General features: G+C 41.7%; 1 protein-coding gene across 1 annotated transcript in view; it reads right to left on the bottom strand.

The window, feature by feature from the left end:
• Window positions 1–20026, bottom strand: part of Ptprr (protein tyrosine phosphatase receptor type R) — a 249354-nt gene extending 229328 nt beyond the window's left edge. Inside the window, exon 1 of the mRNA XM_032912575.1 lies at window positions 19486–20026. Within this exon, the coding sequence (XP_032768466.1) occupies window positions 19486–19543 (58 nt within the window). The 5' untranslated portion in view covers window positions 19544–20026. The remainder of the gene's footprint in view (window positions 1–19485) is intronic.
• Between the last annotated feature and the right edge of the window lie 873 nt (window positions 20027–20899).

Genomic DNA, 20899 nt, shown 5'->3' with positions numbered 1-20899 from the left:
TGAATTTATGTTGAGCCCATGAGGACGATTTTTCTGAACATTCAGAGGATTAAATTTCAGAGGAACAGATTTGACATGAAGAACGCATGAGGACAGACAGTAGGATTGCCCACCTTGACAAGCACTAAGGTTGTCATCTTTCTTTAGCAAGTAGTGTTTATATTAGTGTGTGTTAATTGTATGAAACAATGTGTTTCATCGTGACATTTTCATGCTAGCATGAAGTACACATTGTTATATTCATTGTGTAACAGTTTCTTCCTCGATGGAACATTCTACCCTGCAGACAAGCTCCTTTAGAAGAAAGATAAATTACTCAAAAGAACTTCAGGAAGTCACTGAAAATGATCCCATCCATTAATAAGCAATAAAAGCTGAGAATCCCTCTCAAAAGAGCAGAGCCCAGCTCTAAGGAGGGAGAAACTGGCTGAGCTGCCTGCAAGAGGCTTAGGCCAACTGAGATGCCAGGAACGGACACCCTCCAGCCTGCTGAGCTCCCCTCAGGCTCGGCGCTGTGCTCCAGCTCCCTACAGGCTCGCTCAGCGCTGTGCTCCAGCTCCCCAGCTCTTGTGAACTGTCAGTCATGCTGGGATGGGCTTTGGCGATGCAGCTGTCTTTGAGTCGACTGCATTTCTGCTTCTGTAAATAACCCTGATAAACTCATTGGTTCGTCAATTGGACTTTGATGGTATCCGTACTTTGGTCTGTCGTGGGCTCCGTGTCTGGGGTGAGTAGATGGGCATCAAGGAAGGTTGTGTCACACAGCGTTACCCCACCCATTACCTTTCCTGATTCTGCCTTTTACTACCCTCTGACCTCCTTCCTCTCAAATAATTTCTCTTTATTTACTTTAGTACTTCTTGCTTTTTGAATAAGTTTGTTTTTAAAATTAAAAATAGGTTTTTTCATACAATTTATCCTGATTATATGTTTTCCTTCCCCAGTTCCCCTCAGATCCTCTCTACCTCTGCACCCACTCAAATCCACATTCTTTCTTGCTCTCTTTCATTAGAAAACAAACAGGCACCTAGAAAAACTAATAAAATAAAAAAAAACCAAAAAAACAAACAAACCAGAATAAAACAAAACAAGCAAACAAAAAAAAGAAGAGCCAAAGATAAAGCACAAACACACACACACACACACACACCTCACACACACATATACACACACTCTCCCTACACATACACACGCTCTCTACACACACATACACTCCCTACACACACACACACACATACACACACACACACCACACACACACACATACACACACACCACACACACACACACACACACACACACACACACACACACACACCCCCCACACACACACACACACACACACACACACACCACCACACACACACCCCACACACACACCCCACCACACACACACCACACACACACACACCACACACACCCACACCACCCCACACACACCCACACACACACACCCCCCACCACCCCCACACACACCCACACACCCCACACACACCACACCCACCCCACACACACACACCACACACACACCACACCACACACACACACACACACACACCACACACACACCACACACATACACCACACACACCACCACACACCACACACCACACACACATACCACACACACACACCACACACACACCACACAGACACACACACACACACACACACATACACACACACCACACACCCACACACACCACACACACACACACACACACACACCCCACACACACACACCACACACCCACCCCACACACACACACATCACACAGACACACACACCCACACACACCACCACATACACACACACACACCACACACACACCACACACACACACACCACACACACAAACCACACACACCCCACACACACACACACACACACACACACCCACACACACACACACACACACACACACACACACACACACACACACACACACACACACACACACACGCCCCCCCCCACAGGCACAGACACACACACAGGCACACACACCCCACACACACACTCACTCACACACACACACACACACACACACACACACACACACACACCTTTGCACATAGAAATTCCAGAAAACACAAAACTGGAAACCATAATATAAGCAAAAGACCGTTAAGAAACAAAAACAAAAACAACAGAAAATGACTAAGTATTATGAGAGAGAGAAAAAATCCTCTCCAAAAAAGACATTGAGTTCACTTTGGGCTGGCTGTAGACTGCTGGGTGCTGGCCTGATCTTAATTGGGGTTATATTAGAGCCATGAAACATGAAATTAGCTTATTTCAGGTAACATGCTGACACACCCCTTCTATGAGAACTCCTGCGAACAGCACACTTTTGCTCATTTTATTTTATTTTTATTTTGTGGCTGAAAAAAAACTCTATTGTGTATGTGTGCCCCTTTTTCTTCATTCGCCCGCCTATCAGTGGATTCCAGGGTAGATTCTATACCTTGTCTCCATTCATCATGGTGTGCAGGTTTCACTACTGTATACCGACTTCTGTGCATATGTCCGTGTATGCCATAACTGGATCATATGAAAGTTCAAAGATAAAATACTCTTGAAGAAGTTTAAAAGGCCTGGAAGGTTCTGAGTGTGAGTATAATACATCGAATACATTGTATCTTGTCTGTGCTAAATAAGTGAAACAGTAATTTACAAACACTTGGGGGACAACAGCACAGCATGGTCTAACTGAGCAACATGACAAGCAGATAGGAAGGGAGCCAGGGCACTGAAGAGGAATAGAACTCCAAGTCCATCAGGAGGCTGATCATCTATGTGCACATCCCTTCTAGCCAACCCGCAGAGGGAATCAGGCCACAGAGAGCTCTTGAAGAGAGACTCTAGCTCTAAATCTTAGTTGTGTTAAAAAAAAAAAAAAAACCACCTCACAAATCCAGGACAGCTCTACAATCTCTTCCATATTCCTTTTCCCTTCCCCACACCCTCCTGCAAGCCGTACATTACATACTATGCTGTTCCATGATGAAGGATGAAAGGGAGAGGTGGCTCACTGGATGTAATTCATCCCCCAGGTAACAGCATCCATCCATTCATCACAGTAAATTTGTCATGATGTAATAAGTTCCGTGAAATCTCTCACTCCTGTTGCAAATGGATTTAAGTTTCTGACACAGGACCTCTGGGGAACACACTGAGACCACGGAAAGACTTAGCATCCAAAATAAATAAGAAACCGGGACAACTGGAAGGCAAGAAAGCAATCTGCTAAATAAATAAGCCAAGAGCCTGAACAGGTATTTCCCTAAAGAAGACAGACAGACAGACAGATGAGCAGCAGGGACATAAAACCTGTTTCAGCATCAGTCATCACTAGGGACAGACAAATTGAATATTCAATGATGTAACTCTCCATACCTGCTTAGGGTTGCTCTCATCGGTATCAAAGGATGTGGAGAAAATGACACCCTCGAACACCACAGGTAGAAATGTCCAGCTATGAGGGCGCATGCATTCCTCAGAGCATTTAAACAAGAACACCCCTATGACCCAGCACCTTCACTACTGAGAGTACAGCTGAACAAGTGAAATTAATTTTTTTGTTATGTGATCTTCCTCTATTTAAATGTAACTAAGGTTTTATGAAATTTGCCAAGAACATAATGATTTTAATTATACGTAAATCTATGCTAAAGTGAATCACAACAGAGAAGAAATGGATTCATTTTTTTAATTTTTATTTCCCATTCCCATTTTCCTTAGAAGGGGAAGTCCTCCTCTGGGTCTCAACCCTTCTACATCCCCTCAACCTCCCCGTCCTCCTGAAGAGACATCGGCATTGTTATAATCATGGTAGGACTAAGCTCAACATCTAAGATAGAGACTCAACCCAAGTGTCCACAAATATGTGGGTAAATTAAAAACATGTAATATTTACAGAATATAATACTGTCTATCCATCACAGAAGGACATCTGGTTATTTGCAGCAACCCACTTGAGGCTGGAGGACATTGCGGTATAGCAAAGTAAGCAGAAATTCATTTCTGGAATCTAAATGGCTAAGCTCACAGAAGTAGAAGGTAATTATGGTTGCCAGTGGCTGGGTGTAGGGTCCATCTATAGACTGGATACTTTACCTTAAACTTCACATTTTATACAGAACTTGACTCATACATAAATCTCGTAGTCCTGAAAAATACCTGACCACTCATAGACTAAAAATATATGATCACTCAACTTTTAGAAGAAAACAGTAAAAATTGTATACAACCGTAGGCAAGGAGTTTTGGTAGATGATGCTAAATTCACATACAATAAAAGAAAATTGGAGTTGATGAGATATCTGGGTGGGTACCCGCTGCCGGGCTTTTGGATCTGAGATCCATTCCCAGAACCAACATGGCAGAAGGGAAGAACTGACTCTCACAAGTTATCCTCTGATCTACACAGATGCACCACCCCTATCTACAGAGGTGGGAGGCAGGAGGGGAGACTGAATTATCGCCACCACCACCACCAATAATAATTATGATGACGATGAGGTTGGAGAGGGGGCTCAACATTTGAGGGTGTGAACTCTTTTTGCACAGGAACTGAGTTACTTTGCGTACCCATATAAAGCAAACCTGTAATTCTACCTCCAGGGAAATCTGTCACCTGTGAGTTTTGTGGGGACCTGAACTCACTACAGACATTCCCACATAGACAGACATACACATAAAACAAAATACATATTAAAAATGGGTGGATTTGACAATAAGCCCCCTGTCTCGTGAAAGACACTGCTAGGAAGCCAAGAGGCCACTTCACCTACATCTTGGGAGGGAAGAATTTCAGGCCACCCAGATGGACGAGTCATCTGGATATATAAAGTACTCTCAAAATCCACCAGCTGGCAGAAAAACCAGTGTAAACATGGGATCTAGGCTTGAAGTGCATCAGAAAGGAAGCCTGGAAGTCAAACAAGCTCAAAAGTCATTAATGAGTGCACATTTAAAATTGTGATGTAAATTCCGTTTCAGAAATTCGAAATGAAAATTGCTAATACTACTTAGTCCTAGGAAAAAGGAGGCCTCAGAGTTTACTGGTATGGATGCAAACAAAGAAAAGAAAAAATAGAAGCAATTGGGGAAAGAGCTTGGTAGTTTTTTTAAAATTCACCATGCACTTACATATGCCACGGCAAACTCACTTCTCTGCACACTCACTACAAAGAAATCTTAGAGAAATCGGATCATATATTCGAACAAAAATGTTTTTAAAATTTTGTAGTAACTCTATAATTAGTCTCAATGGAAATAATTCGAATATTCTTCCAGAGGTTAATGAATAGATAAACCTTGGTAATCTGTACAGTGAAGTAGTGATCATCCATAAAAATGAATGAACTTTTGATCCACATGACTTAATACATCTGAGAGGTTTTAGACTGAGTGAAAGAAGTCACCACCAGAATATCCTCACATCTCCTATTTTAATTGGCATTCTCAAAAGAAAAGACTGCAGCGACAAAAACAAAAAGCAAAAAACAAAAACTGAACTGATGATTGTTAGCATGAAGGGTGAGGGCAGAGAGAGTGAGAGGCTGAATTCCACTGGGAGATCAGAGATGTGACCCAATGTGCAGGCACAGCCAAGCTTTTGCTCAGCATAAAGCATTCTCCTTAGTATAAAGTTTTCTAGAGATAGACAAGTTCACAGATGCCACCACTTTGGTGATGGAGGTCGAGGAATTATCTGCTGATATTTCTATTTTCTATGTGCAAAGCAGGAAGAAGCCACTTTAAGAGTGAATGAAGGGAAGACATGGGAGGCTTAAGGGTCCTTTAAAGAGAAAGTTCACCAAGATGTGTGCAAGGGTTTTTCCTGTGTTGCTGGCAGTTCAGTGACAATTTTCCCTAACTGAGGGATGCAGGCTTTCTCCCAGAATGCTTAGTAAGTGGTCCTTTAAATCTGCTTTCAGATTAAGAGTACTTTTTTTTTTATAAAAATCAACAGTTGCATGAGAATAACCAGTGAGCTTTGATGGTCACAAAATTATGAACAGATGTTACCTTCTGGATATGACCTTAGTGATTTATGAAGAGATCTTTCCCAAAGGAAAGAGGGAGATTTATGAAACTACATTGGTCAGAGGGAGTACAGTGTGATTTGTTATTTCAAATTTTAATGTAGTTGACTCCAAGACCCAGAAGGTCCAGTGACCTTTTGAATAAGTCTTTGCACAGCAAGTTTTGTGTTACTTACTTATGATAGGAAGAAAAATATGAGGCAACATTTTAAAAATGGCCCGCCCTCCAGAAGGAGCAATCAACTCCATTTGGGATCTCTGACATTTGTGTTTTAAGTATTGCTATCCCTTTCTTCTCTAGAGAGGAGAGAAAAGTTTGTAATATCAGGAGCTTTTCTTGGCAATGTCTAATAGAACACACCAGTTTAATGCAGAATAGAAATGGATTTAAGTGAAGGAAACGTTGTGATTCATTTAGTCAGTTTTTGCTTACTCTTGATTTTTCTCTAAAATGCTTTTCCATGCATATAAAAAATGACGTCTTGGCATTTATAGAAGCAACAAGGTCAAGAAGTGATAGCCTTGAAGGAAAATATTAGAAAACAAACCTTCGGTTGTTCTATAATTATATTGGTAAGGAATGTCCCAAACATCACTACAATGTCTATCTTCAGTCAAGCATAGGCATATAACAGCACTGAAACTTACACATTACAGCCTCCCGAGGTACGATGGTCCAGGTCTGTGAGGACGACCTCTCAAGACATAAATCTTGTTCACTCCAATTGATCACAATGGAATATTATACAGACAGTTTGAAAGGGTCCATAGCGACTGTGCTTGTGTGTCCAACTAGTTCTGTAGACTTCTGTTTGCATGTCCTTTTATGCTCTAACATATCTATGCATATGAATATAAGTCTCTGTGAATACAGGCTTGTTCGGTATCTGGATAACAGATAACCAATTTAACAGCAGTGCTCATCCTTAAGGACCAACTCTCTTGTTATGAAAATAAAAACAAAACCAGGATTTTTATAAGATGACAAGAAATACATCTACTAAAACTGCAAGCATGCACGGAACCCAAAGGGCTTAAAATAGAAAGAAACCCTGACTAGTTTCCCAGAAATCTAGCCTTTAAGCATTTACTACTAAGAGGTGAAAGCAGTCTCACTAGGAGGTGCTGGGCAGTTAACCATCCCATGCGTTTGACTACTTACATATCTGATTTATCTACATTAGAAGCCGAAAAACAAGATCAGCAGTCTAATGCCTGTGTGGGCACAGTGGGATCTGTTCTCCTCTCTTTAGAGAAGGACCCGAGTCCAATAATAAGGACTGGTTTCCACTAGAGCACCTGTAAATGTTCCCTAGGTATCCTTTCACGTAATCACTACCACATTCCCTGAGCATCCCATTAGAAAAGAAAAGTAGTTGCTTCTTACTTCCATCGAACCGTAAAGACACTGGGTGCCCCTCCCTTCTCCCTAATCTTCTCATCTGTTGAAAGTTGAGTCTTACCCTGAGAAACTCTGACATCACAGGAGAGACTCAGTAGTGCCCTGTGTTGGTAGCATAATTGTCGTGGGAGTCTTCTCTCCTATCTCTCGATTATCACTCAACTGTAATAGAGTTGTTCTCCGTTGGATAACTGTCTGTTACAGAGTGGAACACAGTACAATGAAAGCAACACGGTTTGGGACCATGGCAATTGGAATAAGTCAGATTTTGCTGGAAGAAGAACAATGTATAACAGCTCAGATGGAAGGAGTCAGATGTCTTCCAGTTCTGAAAGAACTGAGTTCATTGCTTGGAGGGGAGGTTGACAGAAATGTGTGTTGAATTCTAAATAAATGTTACTCTAAACTCAAGATCTGCTCTCTTGGAGGAAGCTGGAGTACAGAAAACTGCCCATATGGCTAGAACGCTTTTCTTAGCCAGAAAAATAGGAACCTACTCCTATTTCTGAAATTCCTGAAGAAATGACAGGATTTTAAGTTCCAAGGGTATTTGATAAATAATGAAGTAATGCAATTTTATATACACCTTTGGTTACATGTAATTAAAATACAATTATTTACAAGTAGTCATGGTGATTAGAAACTGTCCCCATTGACTTGAAAAAAATATTTTCTTTAGATTAGCATAAAAATAACTCATTGTTTATAGCAGAACCTTTTAATTGCCTGAGAAGCTGGGCTCCAACTTTAAAACATAATATCTGTTTTAAGAATAGTGTTTATAGCGGGTGAAGAGTTATTCTGAAACAGGGCTGAGGAGATGGCTTAGTGGTTAAGAGCACTTGTTACCACGCCTGGACACCCACGTTCCATCCGTGAGATCCACACAGAGGAAGGAGAGAACCAGTTTCCTCAGTTGGTGCCCATATGCACACTGTGGCACTTGTGTACACACACACACACACACACACACACACACACAGAGGCATGCACACACATGCACACACTAAATGAACAAATAATAAAAAACCAAAATGTCAGAAAACATAGAAATTAAAGTCTTGTCTTAATAAAAATACAGAGAAATAAACACTCATTGGAAGAGGAAAGGAAGGGGTTGGGGATTTGGCTCAGTGGTAGAGCGCTTGCCTAGCAAGTGCAAGGCCCTGGGTTCGGTCCCCAGCTCCGAAAAAAAGAAAAGAAAAAAAAGAAGAAGAGGAGAGGAAGAAGGAGGAGGTCCTTAGTTGGCCTCTGGAAGGGATCCCTGCCTATTCTTCCTGCCCACAGCTAGTAATTGGAGGGCAGTTGGTAGACACACATGGCTACACTTCTGTTCCACTGTTCCACTGTATCGTACACACTCAATAACTGAAATGAATGCCAGTTAGCTAAAGTAGCTCTTTGAAGACTCTTAGAATAGGATTTTTTTCCAGGGAAGGGTCAAATTGTTAGGAACTACACAATCCAGCTAGGGATAGACTAAGTGAGCTATAAAGAATGTTAGAGATGGAGACAAAGCTCAAAACCACAGCCCTGGAGGGCAAACTTAGAGATTTGGGAGGAGGACTCTGCTGGCCCTGAGAGCTGGGGTTGGAGGGTGAGGGATAGAGGACCCAGCGTGGCACAGACACTGGAAGACAGTAGCTTTATGTCCAGTATGAATTCATAGCACACTGAGCTGACCTGGGCTCATATAGAAACATGATGCCTGACTCCGATGTTACAGACTTGAAAACTTGGACCCGCCCTTCCCTGCAGTATACACCCAAGACTCGGGGACAGGAACTTCAACCTTGAGTGTGTACACAACATCAACACAGAATTATCAAGGCCTACTCATGCTGGAGAATGACTACCAAGATACTAAGCTTTTATAGGTATTCATTCAGTAAAATGATATTTAAAAATGGACCCGAAGATGCTAGAAAATACATAGGGAATTACTATTTTATATTTACCTAAAATGACATGTAATGCATATAGGTGCATTTGTTTATTGTATACTAAATTGTGTGTGTGTGTGTGTGTGTGTGTGTGTGTGTGTGTGTGTGTAATTCAAATGAAATTACACCACTTACAGTCATAAACTACTGCCAATAGCCATACACTATCTGACAAAATCCCCAGTATCAGGGTTTGAGAAACCTTCTTCCAAGTGATTGGGGAATCTAAGAGAAACTCAGAACAATACAGGCTGCTTCCGTTGCTCTTAGTTTCCTTCCATAAACTGAAGGTAAGTCTCTGTCACTGAGCATACAATGCAGTTTTGATGCAGAACTCAGAGGATCATAGCTAGAGCCGACACGAAATGCTCTCACGGAGGACTAGATTTCATGGAACCCAGAAGAGGCTATGCAAGCTACCAAGGGAAGAAAGCATCCTATAGTCTTGCCTAGCTATGACACCTATGACCCACAATGGCCAGTTGTGGAGAGATATGCCTAAAGGTGCAAGAGTAGCAATTACATCGTGGTGGTACCCAACAGTCTAATTGGCATGGCCCCTCAGCACGAGTGAAATCATGGCTGGTACTATAACCTTAGCCAGTGACAGTGACATAGGTCTCAGGGGAGAACCAACCCATTACTGCCACTTTCCCAAACAAGTATAATTTCTAACTGCACTCTAAATAATTTGTCTTTTTATATACAAAAGCTATAGATCTCGAGTCCCTCAACAAAAAAGTTTTTTTTTTGTTTGTTTGTTTGTTTTTTGGTTTTTTTTAGCAGCAGAAGTAGACATTACAGAAAGCCACTAGGGGATAGGAGGCTTATGGACAGGAAACTGGGAAAGGGAATTACATTTGAAATGTAAATAAAGCAATATATCCAATAAAAAGAAAGTCTCCCTCCTTTATCAGATCACCTCTCCTCACTGCTTAGTTCCCAGTGACCAAGGGCTTTTTGGCTGCTTGGTTGGTTGTTTGGTTGGCTGGCTGGTTGCTTGATTTTGTTGTTTTGTTATTAAGTGTCTCTTTAGAATACTTCTATATATAGTGCCATATATATAATTTATGCAGCTCCTTCAGATTGACTTAATGAAAAAACTGTGGAGAACAACTGATCTCGTGAGATGCGCACAAATATGTGTTTTGGGTACCTATGCCTGTATATGCACTGACAGAGGCCAGAGGTCATTTTTAGGTATCTTATTCTATGTCTCTCCACCTTCTTTTTTGGTACTGGTCTCTCATTGAACCTGGGGTTTACTCACTGGCTAAACTGGCTGACAAGAAAGACCCTGGGACCCTCTTATTCTGCCTCTTAATGCTTGAGTCACAGTGTACATAACATGGTTAACTGCTGATGTAAACTAGTATCCAGGCTTCACTGTGCACATGAAGCGTTTGCAGAGGAAGCCATCACCTCACTCCCTCAAAACCTCTTTTTGTCAGCTCTCCCCTTGGATGCACTTAATCTTTTATTTTAAATCTTGTTTGTCTCATACATATTCCTCTCTGAAGGCCAGCATCAGAGGTGGGGGATTAGCCTTTGATGATGGGAGTCTGTTTAGTCAGGTCTCTTCTGTCACCTTTGGGATCAAGGGATTGAACTCAGGCCCTAGAGCTCTGACAGATAAAGCGTCTCTCCCCACTGGCCATCTCACTGACCCATGGGTTTTTAAAGTCAAGTAGATGATGGAGTAGGCCATGGGAATGACTATACTACGTGTGCCTTGTCTTGCCTTAGCCCTGAGGCTGATGCATACTTAGTCATGAAAGGGTTGTCCACCATTATACTGCTTCTGGTAATGAGAGGATGTTCATCTTTTATGAACTTTGTATTTTTTAAAAGTTTATAGTCTTGATTCTGTTTTATGTATTTCTTTGTTAAAATTAAAAACCAAAGCAACAGTTTCTAATTTGGTCTCTAAGGTATATGCCCACCACCATAATAAAGTATAGAGCACTTCATTTCCCCCCCTCAGAAGGTGACCCAATAGCCTTTAGTGGTCAGTCTCCATTTCTTTTCTGTTTTGACCCCTGCCGTCCACTCCACAGCTACAGGCAATCACTTATCTAGTTTTTGTTTCTAGATATTTGAGCTTAAAAAAAAAATCTTACACTTTAACTGTTGGCCACCATTTTTCTCCATACTAATGAGTCGGCCAGATTTTCAGATGCCACATGTGAACAAGAACAGTTTATGCCACTGAGCTCTGAAGTTGGCATTCAGTTCCTTCAACAGAGATTTGCTAATTAAGATCATCTTTACATTTCTGAGGCAAACTTTCCGCTGCAACTGTTTACATGAAAGCATGCCAATTCAACTTTTGTGACAGGCACTTCTCATTAAAATAATAATTCTTTCAAAAACCTTTGAAAGAATAGTCCAACAATAAACATATCTTCTTATCATGGTAGATAGAGATCTCTACTGTCTTCCCGTGTGAGAACTTTTGTGTTCTAATAGGATCATGCTTCCTCCATCTACCAGTGGTTGGATATATTCATCATCTTAAGATCTGTTACAAGGTTTTATGAATCATTTTTCTTAAATCTTCAAGTTATTGCAAGCATAGTAGCATGATGACAAACCCATTCCACAGATTAGGAAATGGAGGCCCAGAGAATGTACACTGTGAAGGACAGGGGCCAGGATCCAGATTCTGGCAGGCAGGTTTTAGTACCTAAGGTTATTGTTTTGTTTGTCTTCATGACAAGCGGCTTATATAATAATCTCGCTGTTTTTTAAATACAACTGCGTCATTCCAAAATATACCTTCTCTCCCACAAGTATTTAGGACACACAGTTTAACACTTCATGAGGCTGTCTTTTATCCTTTTCTATTCTTATAGAAAAATTTGTATTTTCTCTAGTAAATTCAGGGTTTACCTTGAGAGAAAACCCTTTTCGCTTTCCTGCAATAGTTGGTTACAACGTTTTTTCTACCTGTGATCAGATTTAGAAGTTGTAAGCAAAATGATAATATCTACCATTCAAACATTTGTCAGTTAGAGTACAGCAAGTAAATTTTCAAGTAATTGGGATAATACCAGTCATTCAGAGTCCAGGGAAACAAAATGTCCAGAGGTAGACAGTTGACAGACTCTTTGTCTTTAGGGGAGGCTCGGAGTCATGCAGGTTTGCCAGGAGTCATGCTGGGTTGGATTAGGGTTCTGAGAAACTGTGAATGCTACCTCACAGATCTTCTCAGTTGTCAGATTGTGTTCAGAGGCGTCAAAATAACCACCTGACCATGTCTTTGGATTTTTATGGAGAAGGAAAGATCTGTAGAAGAAAATTCTTTCATGGGCACAAGTTTTCAGATGCACTGTAGTCTAAATGAAATAGACCACATCTGTAGATTATCCAGTTACCCGAAATCAACATTTTTCACAGAGAAGGGGCCTAATGGATTAGCTATAGCTGGGTACACTCAGATGTTTTAGAATTGGTGCTGAACACAGTTCCCTTCCAACCTGCATCTGTGTCCGGGTTCACTCATGTAATGGATGAAAACCTCAGGTACCAGCTGAGGTGCAAATGTGCACGGGCACGCACAGGCTCCACAGACACAGGCGCCAGCACGCAAGGGAGAGATCGCTTTCTGATATCAGTTAACTGGCATGTGTCCTCGCTCACGCCTTACTCAGATAATGCATATAATTTACATGAAGCTTACTAAAATAGTACAGGTTTGTGTACATTATCCCATTTAATTCTTAAATCGCACCCTGTTGTAAGTCATCAATTTTCTTTTCCTTTATTCATGCAATGTCACTTTCTCCGAGGGAGAACTGGAAAAATAAAAATAAAACCCATCTGGAATCAAGAACACAGTATAAATTGCTTGCCATTTAAAAAAAAATCTACCTTTATATTAATGGACCAATCGTCTCTCAACCTCATTTACGGTGGTATTATATCTGTAACATCCCACGTTGTGCATCTTTACCAGCTAAATAAAAGACATCAAATGATGGGAGCTGACTGCTTATACGTACAGCACCACGCTCTGCCCCATCTGCATCAAGAACTGAATCATTAACGTGGTAAAATAGCTACAGGTCTTCTTTTTTCTGTAAATATTGACTTTAGACCAGTGAGTCATTCTGGGTTGCTTTTCCTGTGTTTGTTAATCACTCCTTCCCAAAGAGTTTCCAGAGCTTTAAGATTGTCTTAGGCTGTTTTCTCTTATTTAAGTCAGAAAATGAGCATTGCTTCAGAGTTGAACCAAGAAAAAGATAACTCATATCCAATTGAACAGAGAGCACCGGCTTCAGTGCAGCCAGACTTATTGATCTGTTCAGTGTCAATGATGGGTTTTGCTTTGTTGCTGGTCCATTCAGCTGTGTTTTTAATGAATATCGCTATCTTAGTATATTGAAAACAAGTGAGATTTGATTATCAAGAAAGTCTAAATAGTCATTATGAGTTGAAATTATTTAAATGAAAAGCGCTAATGTTCATAATATAAATTAGCTAATTATCTTTCTGTGGCAAAAATCATTACTATAATAGGCACTTAAAATAACATTATATGATACATTGGCATTAGAAAATTTGATTCTAAAATAACAGTTTATTATTAATTTTTTCTATTGGAAAGCTATGGGGAAACATTGGTGACATTCGCAGTGATTCAATGTTTGTAAGCATCTTTCAAAATTCCCCTTTAAAAGGAAATGAGGCTTTCTCCCTCTTTTTGAATTTGACTTCACAAAATAGTTTTCAATAGATGTAACAATAAGCTTACCCAAACATTATCATCCATGTAACTCTGAATATTAATGGTGATGTGAGTGGAATTTTGATGTGTGATCTTTTTAGAGTGACCTTTTTTTATAATTCACAAAACAATCACTACTCTGTGAATATGTATGTTTCCCATAAAAATGTGATTGAACATTTTATAAGGCTACTTATATATAAAATGAGAGAAGGAAAAACTGTGGAACTACCCAACTGCTTTGACATTTTATGCATATACATACACACACACACACACACACACACACACACACACACACACACACATATATATATATATATATATATATATATATTCTTGTTTGGGGCAGGAAAAGAGAGTTGAATTATTTTTTTTTAAATTTTCATCTTGATTTTGAATGTGGGCATCTATTATCCGTGTTTCTGCTTACAAGACAGATAATAGTCAATTGATAATAAAAAGCAATAATATCAAATATATTTCTTAGTGTTCAATTATTGTCCCATGTTTGTTATCTGATGCTTGATTTTTAAAAAAACAAAATTGACTTATTATGATGATTATTGCATTCTTATGGAGTATCTGATGAGTCTATGTATTGATAAAAAAAAAAAACAGCAGTGGAGTTCAGAAGAGTTAAGTGATCTAGAAATGTGGATTTGGGAATCTCTGATATGTAGCCCTAAATACAATTAACCAATTAACTTAAGTAGAAAGTAACAAAAATAATTTCTTGAAAATAGCAGCTGTGTAACAATACTGAGAATTTAGAAACATTTGTGCCAAGCACCTCTTTTTTGGTGTACCAGTTTCCTCAGAAATTGAAACATTCTATTCTACAAGGAAGATCCTTAAGCGAAAGAAACAACTCAAAATAGATTCAGGAAGTTTCAGAAATTGATCAGATTGACTAGGCCCCTCCCTCTTAAGAGTAAAGATTAAAGGCTCGGAAGAGTCACTCTCAGACCAACCAAGCCACACAGAGAAGACTGAGACGGGATCAGCTTCCCAGAAGAATCAGACACCCAGGAGGCTTCCTGGAAGCGGTTTTGGCTCACAAAGTCACTTGAAAATGACACTTTCCAATGTGTTGTAGTTCAGCAAATGGCATGTGCCAGGTTGACAGCTGTTGTGAGCTATCATCCATGCCAAGGTGGTCTTTGATGATGCAACTGTCTTTGAGTCATTTCTTTTTCTGTAAATAATCCTTCACCCATATTCCTGTACGGGAGGCCCCCCAAAACTCACTGGTTCACCAAACTGCACTCTGGAGGTTTTCATACTTTGGTCTTTTGTGGGTTTCCATGAGGTGAGTGAAAAAAATCTCTTCACACCACGTGACATGATCTCTGATAGATATGAAAAAAACAAAATAGATAAAAAATCCTTAAAGGGCCTATACCTCCATGTAGAGAAGGGGAACCTAATAAGCAAAATAAGGAAAGTATATTTATGTGAAATGTATGGCCTCTGAGAAGAAGGTCGAGGAGCAGATGTTGTCAGTCTGAGAGAGAGGAGCATGAAGGAGGTGGTCAAGAGCAATTTTCACTAGAAAGGTAACAGTTTAGCAAAGACCATGATCTCAAATCATGAATAGTTTAAGCCACAAACTGGCTTTCCTTGGCAAAGAAAAACGTATGCAAGATATGCACATTATTTTCTGGAACAGACAGACTAATATGAGCACAGATAAGTTTAAAGAGGAAAGTGGTGGAGGTACGTAGAAAGGCAGCAGAGAAAGACAATACTGCAGACCTTGGGCATTGTAAGGACCATGTTTGATTTGAGTAATCTTTGATTTTTGGACAACCAAAGGGTACTATGTAATCTGAAAACACATCATTTTCCCTGTTCGCCTGCTCCTGTTAGTCTTGAACATATAATTTCTACAAATGCCTTCCTAGATCCTGGTGGCTCCATGAAAGGAACGCTGTCCTCTTGGAAGACTCGATAAATGTGCTATGTCATTCTTGGAGAATAAAGGGACGGCTTTGAGACATACCCTGAAGAAACGTGCATCATTCAGAAGGGATGGCAGCAAGGGCAGGGTGGCAGCAGTCTGAATCTGAAGCCATCTTGTCCAGTGCCGAGGAAGGTCATGGTGGAAGCCAGTCTCTTGACTATCACAAAGAGTGGATGAGGCCGGAAGTAAACGAGTGGTCTGTGGATTTTCCACACGACTGTCCTTTAAGCACTCTTCCCATTGACATGGCTTTTGGCTGACTCTTGGATGTATGTGAAGTGGGCTTTTAAACTGGAATTTCTGCGTTACACTGGGGCCCAGAAGACGGGAAGAGTAAGGGCAGCTAAGGAAAAAGGATTTGTCACCGCTATCACAATGGTGTCTTAGTCTATTAGAACCAGTTTCGCCTATGTTTCCAGCAACTGCATAGTGAGGACATTACCAACGGCATCTTGAAATTGGCTGATGGAATGGGATGATAGTGTACTTAGCTATACTGGGCACTTGAACTTTATGTAGCACACAGCGATCGGTCCAGGGGCCTGTGCTTTTCTCTTCCAGACTACGTTGTCAGTTGGCACTACTGCACCTTGTTATCCACGCCTTAAGCAAATGGACGGACAACAGGCATGAGTGGTTTCTTAGAACTGTGGCAATTGGCTGTCGTGTGGCATTCGACTTCTCTACCAAGCTATGAGCTAAGCAGCTTCTTAGGCGTCCTTACCCAGGAACGACAAGTGTGCTGCACCGTATTCCCTCCTTGCAGACATTACAAACAGATCACAGTTTCCCCCTAGTGAGACGGTCAGGACTCAGGGTCACCATGCCACAGGCAACCATACCAAGTAATTGGAGATGGCACTCGGGTTGAAAGTAATTTCCAGCCCTATCATTAGAGACACGGCTTTGCCCCAGGCACCAATTCCCAGCACAGCTGAGAACACTTACAGCCCATCCCATTATTTGATTTACCCCATTTGTGGAGCATCCTAAGATACCATCATTTGTGCCGCCATAAAGTGGTTGCTGGCAACCTGGGTATGACTGATATCGGGCAATTAGCTTTTCAGCCGGGCAGCTGAGGTGCACAGGTGTCACTGTCCTTTCTAAAAATAAAGTCAGCCTCTGCCCCGCGAATGTGGCTCTCTTTACGAGAGATAAACTCAGATATTCAACAAGTAAAGGGCTTCGAGGCTTCTTGATCTGTGCTCTCCTAGCCACTTATTTTCTTATTACCTAAATCTGTGGGAGCATAGATCAAGAAAGCTATATTTATCTGAGTTCTGATGAAAAGCCCAAACAGGGCTATTAGATAACCACCGCGATGCATTTTAATCTGATGACAGCTTCTGACCCACAAATTGCTGTTGAAAATTAAAATGAACCCAAAACAAAACTGGCAAGATGACAATTACAACATCAGACCCGCAATCTGCTTTGACAAGATACCATTCCAGAGCACCGTATTACATACAAAAAATAATACAAATTAATGCCACTGAAATCTGAAACATATAGCAAATCACCTGTTGCCTTATGAAACTAAAATTGGCTGGGTAATCTTATTTTTAATCTTTTCTGCAAGTTAAGAGGCCAAAGTGTAGAGAATAGATTTGCTTTGACCTTTGTAATACATGTTTTGGCAAAGCTCCAGGAATCATGGAGGGCTGCAGACTTCTAGGTTTCACCTCTGGTGGGCAGACGTCCTCTCTTTCCCTTATCCCCAGGGTTCATCCATAATAAATTAGAAACCTTTTCTCCAGGCCTATAATAAAGTCTGTGTATAATTGTAAGCTTATAACTCCCTGGCATGCATTAATCACAACTGTCAACATTTGTGTATGCATAATTTTTAAAGAATAATTACACCGATGTGTTTTATCAGATAACTAATTACTTAACTTGGTAGCAATGAAAACTTTTTCGGCAGTGGTTGCTTTTGTCAATTGTACCATTAAATAGTATTGGACGTAAAGCAAAAACAGCATCTACGTAATCGTCATATACTTTAACATTTAAATAATTGTATGTGGCCGAGAAGTGATTCATTACAGTTGTTTGCAAATAATTTAATAACCAAGTCATGGCTTCTTCTCCCACTGGTATTCAAGATACCAGAGAACCACTGAAGACTCCACAATGTAATATTATAATTATAATAATTAACATACATCCTTAATTATAGCTTTATTGTTCCTATACATCGTCTGTTTCTAAACGCACAATGCATTTAAATCGCAATAGCTAGGACAGAAAAGTACTACATTTCACTCCCATTATTGCATACAAGGAAAAAAAGCACTCAGGCTTTTGGAGCACTACCGCAAAGATTGCAATTTCCCAGCTAGTGTGTGTGTGTGTGTGTGTGTGTGTGTGTGTGTGTGTGTGTGTGTGTGTGTGTGTTTATGGTCACAGTAACACAATACACTCCCACTCGGTGTACTTAGAGAAATGAATGTGTGTGAAAGAAACTCAAAGAAAAGGTCTGCGTTTGCTACAGGGCTACTGCTTGGACAACTGCGGTCGCGGCAGGGTTCCTCAAACCTCTCTGCCATGTTTTATTTTGGTTCACATGTGTGAAAATCATACAGGATGCAGTCCAGCAAGCTTGTCCACTGTGTTAGAGGAGCCAGGTGACGCTGGATATAAAATTCCTAGGCACTTTATCAGGTTTGCATCCCTAGAACTGGATACTGATTCTTGTGTCCAACCTATTTTTATGTGACTGCACTCCTCGCTATCTTCCATCGAATTTACCCCGGGGAGACAGTGATAAACCCTAGGCTTGTAAGTGTGGTTGGGTTTTTCTATTCTGACTGCGGATACTGACCGTGGTGCTGAAATAGAGAAGAGCCTCCCGTTTGAAACCTTTCCTTACTCTTATTGGTTCAGAAAATCCGAGTGACAAGAGCAGGGTCCAAAGCAGCCTGGGGCAGCATTGTTAATAAACCATGCATTTGGCTCTTAGGGGCGGAGATGTAGACCATCAGGTTACAGACAGAGCCCCGTGAGCGCTCACTAAACTGGGAGAGCTTATGGATGTAGCCGCTGCAGTAGAAAGGACTCCATCCAGCAGGATGTCTCCTCTCTTTTCCTGTAAAATGTGCAACCAAGTGCAAAGCCTAGAAGCGCAAGCAGGAAAGCTCGATGGAGGGGAAAGCAAATCTATATACACATTTAAAATGTTCACTCTTCGTTATGCAAGATAAAGAAAAAGGGAGAGCTGAATTTAGCCTAAGTTTTCAGCCCCAGCCTTCCAACAGGTGCACTCTCTCACCCCTCAGAGACTATACCAAACCTTCTTCTGCTAGGTAAGCTTCCCCTGGAGTCCTTAAGCATGTGCTGTTTCCCATCTCATCCTCAGCTTCAGCTCTGAACCCCCGCAAGCCCTTACCTGCAGCGTGAAGATTAAGAAGCAGGCACAGTGCAGGGAAGCCGACCGCTCTCCTCATAGTGTGTGCATTGAGGGGCGGGGGAGAAACTCCACCGCAACCCCACTCCAGGCAAAGTGCTATTTGAGAGAAACACTGCCAAGAGTCCTTTGATCCCGAGGCATCCGATGACAGGGTCCTCCGCTGGGGTTCACAGAGCAGTCTGTGGCGTGCCTACAGAACCGAGCACTGGCTTCGTCTCCCTAAGGGATGGGGAGATGGGAGAGTAGGATGCTGCGGGAGATGGGGACTCGAGGTTGGTGGGTTTAAAGCGCTCAGAGGAGGTGAGAGTTTGGCCTTCCTGAAGCCCGCAGCCGGTGGTGACAGTGGGGTGGACTCTAGTGCCAGCCTCCAAGCCAGGCAGCGCCTCTGCTGCCTGTGCAGCTAGCAGCAGCCCGCTACACCGAGGCACTGAGCATGCCCAGCCCCGGCCCTGGCTAGGGAGTTTCAAATCGAAATTCCACCTCTCCGGGTCTTAGCTGAGGCTGCGAGGGGAACAAGCTCCACGAGGGGAGGAGGGGCTGGAGGCTAGCGTTAGGGACCCGCGTTCCTCCTGAATCTGGGCGTGGGGAGGAGTGGAGTGGGGCGGGAAGAGGCGGGGCCAGGACCACAGAGACCCAAGGAGGGAAGTGGAGGGAGCCACTCATCTGGTTCCTTCCTCGCATTTTGATTCACGCGTGGGGACTCACCTCACTGTTGCAACTAAATGTTTGCAGGCCGACCAGCTTCCCAGTATGTCCCACCCTACTGAAGTATAGGCAAGCAGTTAGTCCTGGCCTGCTTGGGCAAGTGTTCTCACTTACAGCCTGCTGTGTAAAGCTAACTGGCTATTCTGAGAGCGCCCCCTACTTGTCAATTACCTTACCCCAGGCTTCTTTCTTCCAATCTTTGTACTTCCATTGGATTCAAGCCCTAACTCTATGACTGTAGTGATTGAAAATAAGGAGGCCATACTTACAGGGTAGGGAAATACGCCCATGTAATTTGAAGGAAAGGAATGGTCTTTGGTAGTTTATGGAAATAGTTATCTAAGGTTCTATTATTTAATTAAAAAATGAATATACTTGGTTATTTTGCTTGCATGCGTGTCTGTTCATCACGCCTGTGCCTCATGCCCTTGGAGGTCAAAAGCGGTTATTAAAAGCCGAGAACTGTAGAGCGCTTACCTAGGAAGCGCAAGGCCCTGGGTTCGGTCCCCAGCTCTGAAAAAAAGAACCAAAAAAAAAAAAAAAGCCGTGAGCTGAAGTTAGGCATGTTGCAAGCTGCCATGGCCTTCTGGGAAAAGAAGCAGTGCTCTTAACAGCTGAGCCACTCCGGCCTTTTTGTCTTAACTCCACTTCTGAGCTCTAGCCCTGTATCTTTAACGAGGACCCCACG

This window comes from Rattus rattus, chromosome 1 (assembly GCF_011064425.1).
Source record: "Rattus rattus isolate New Zealand chromosome 1, Rrattus_CSIRO_v1, whole genome shotgun sequence".
NCBI classification, from domain to species: Eukaryota; Metazoa; Chordata; class Mammalia; order Rodentia; family Muridae; genus Rattus; species Rattus rattus.
Note: the sequence above shows the minus strand (reverse complement) of the source record. Positions and strands in the feature narration are given on the sequence as shown.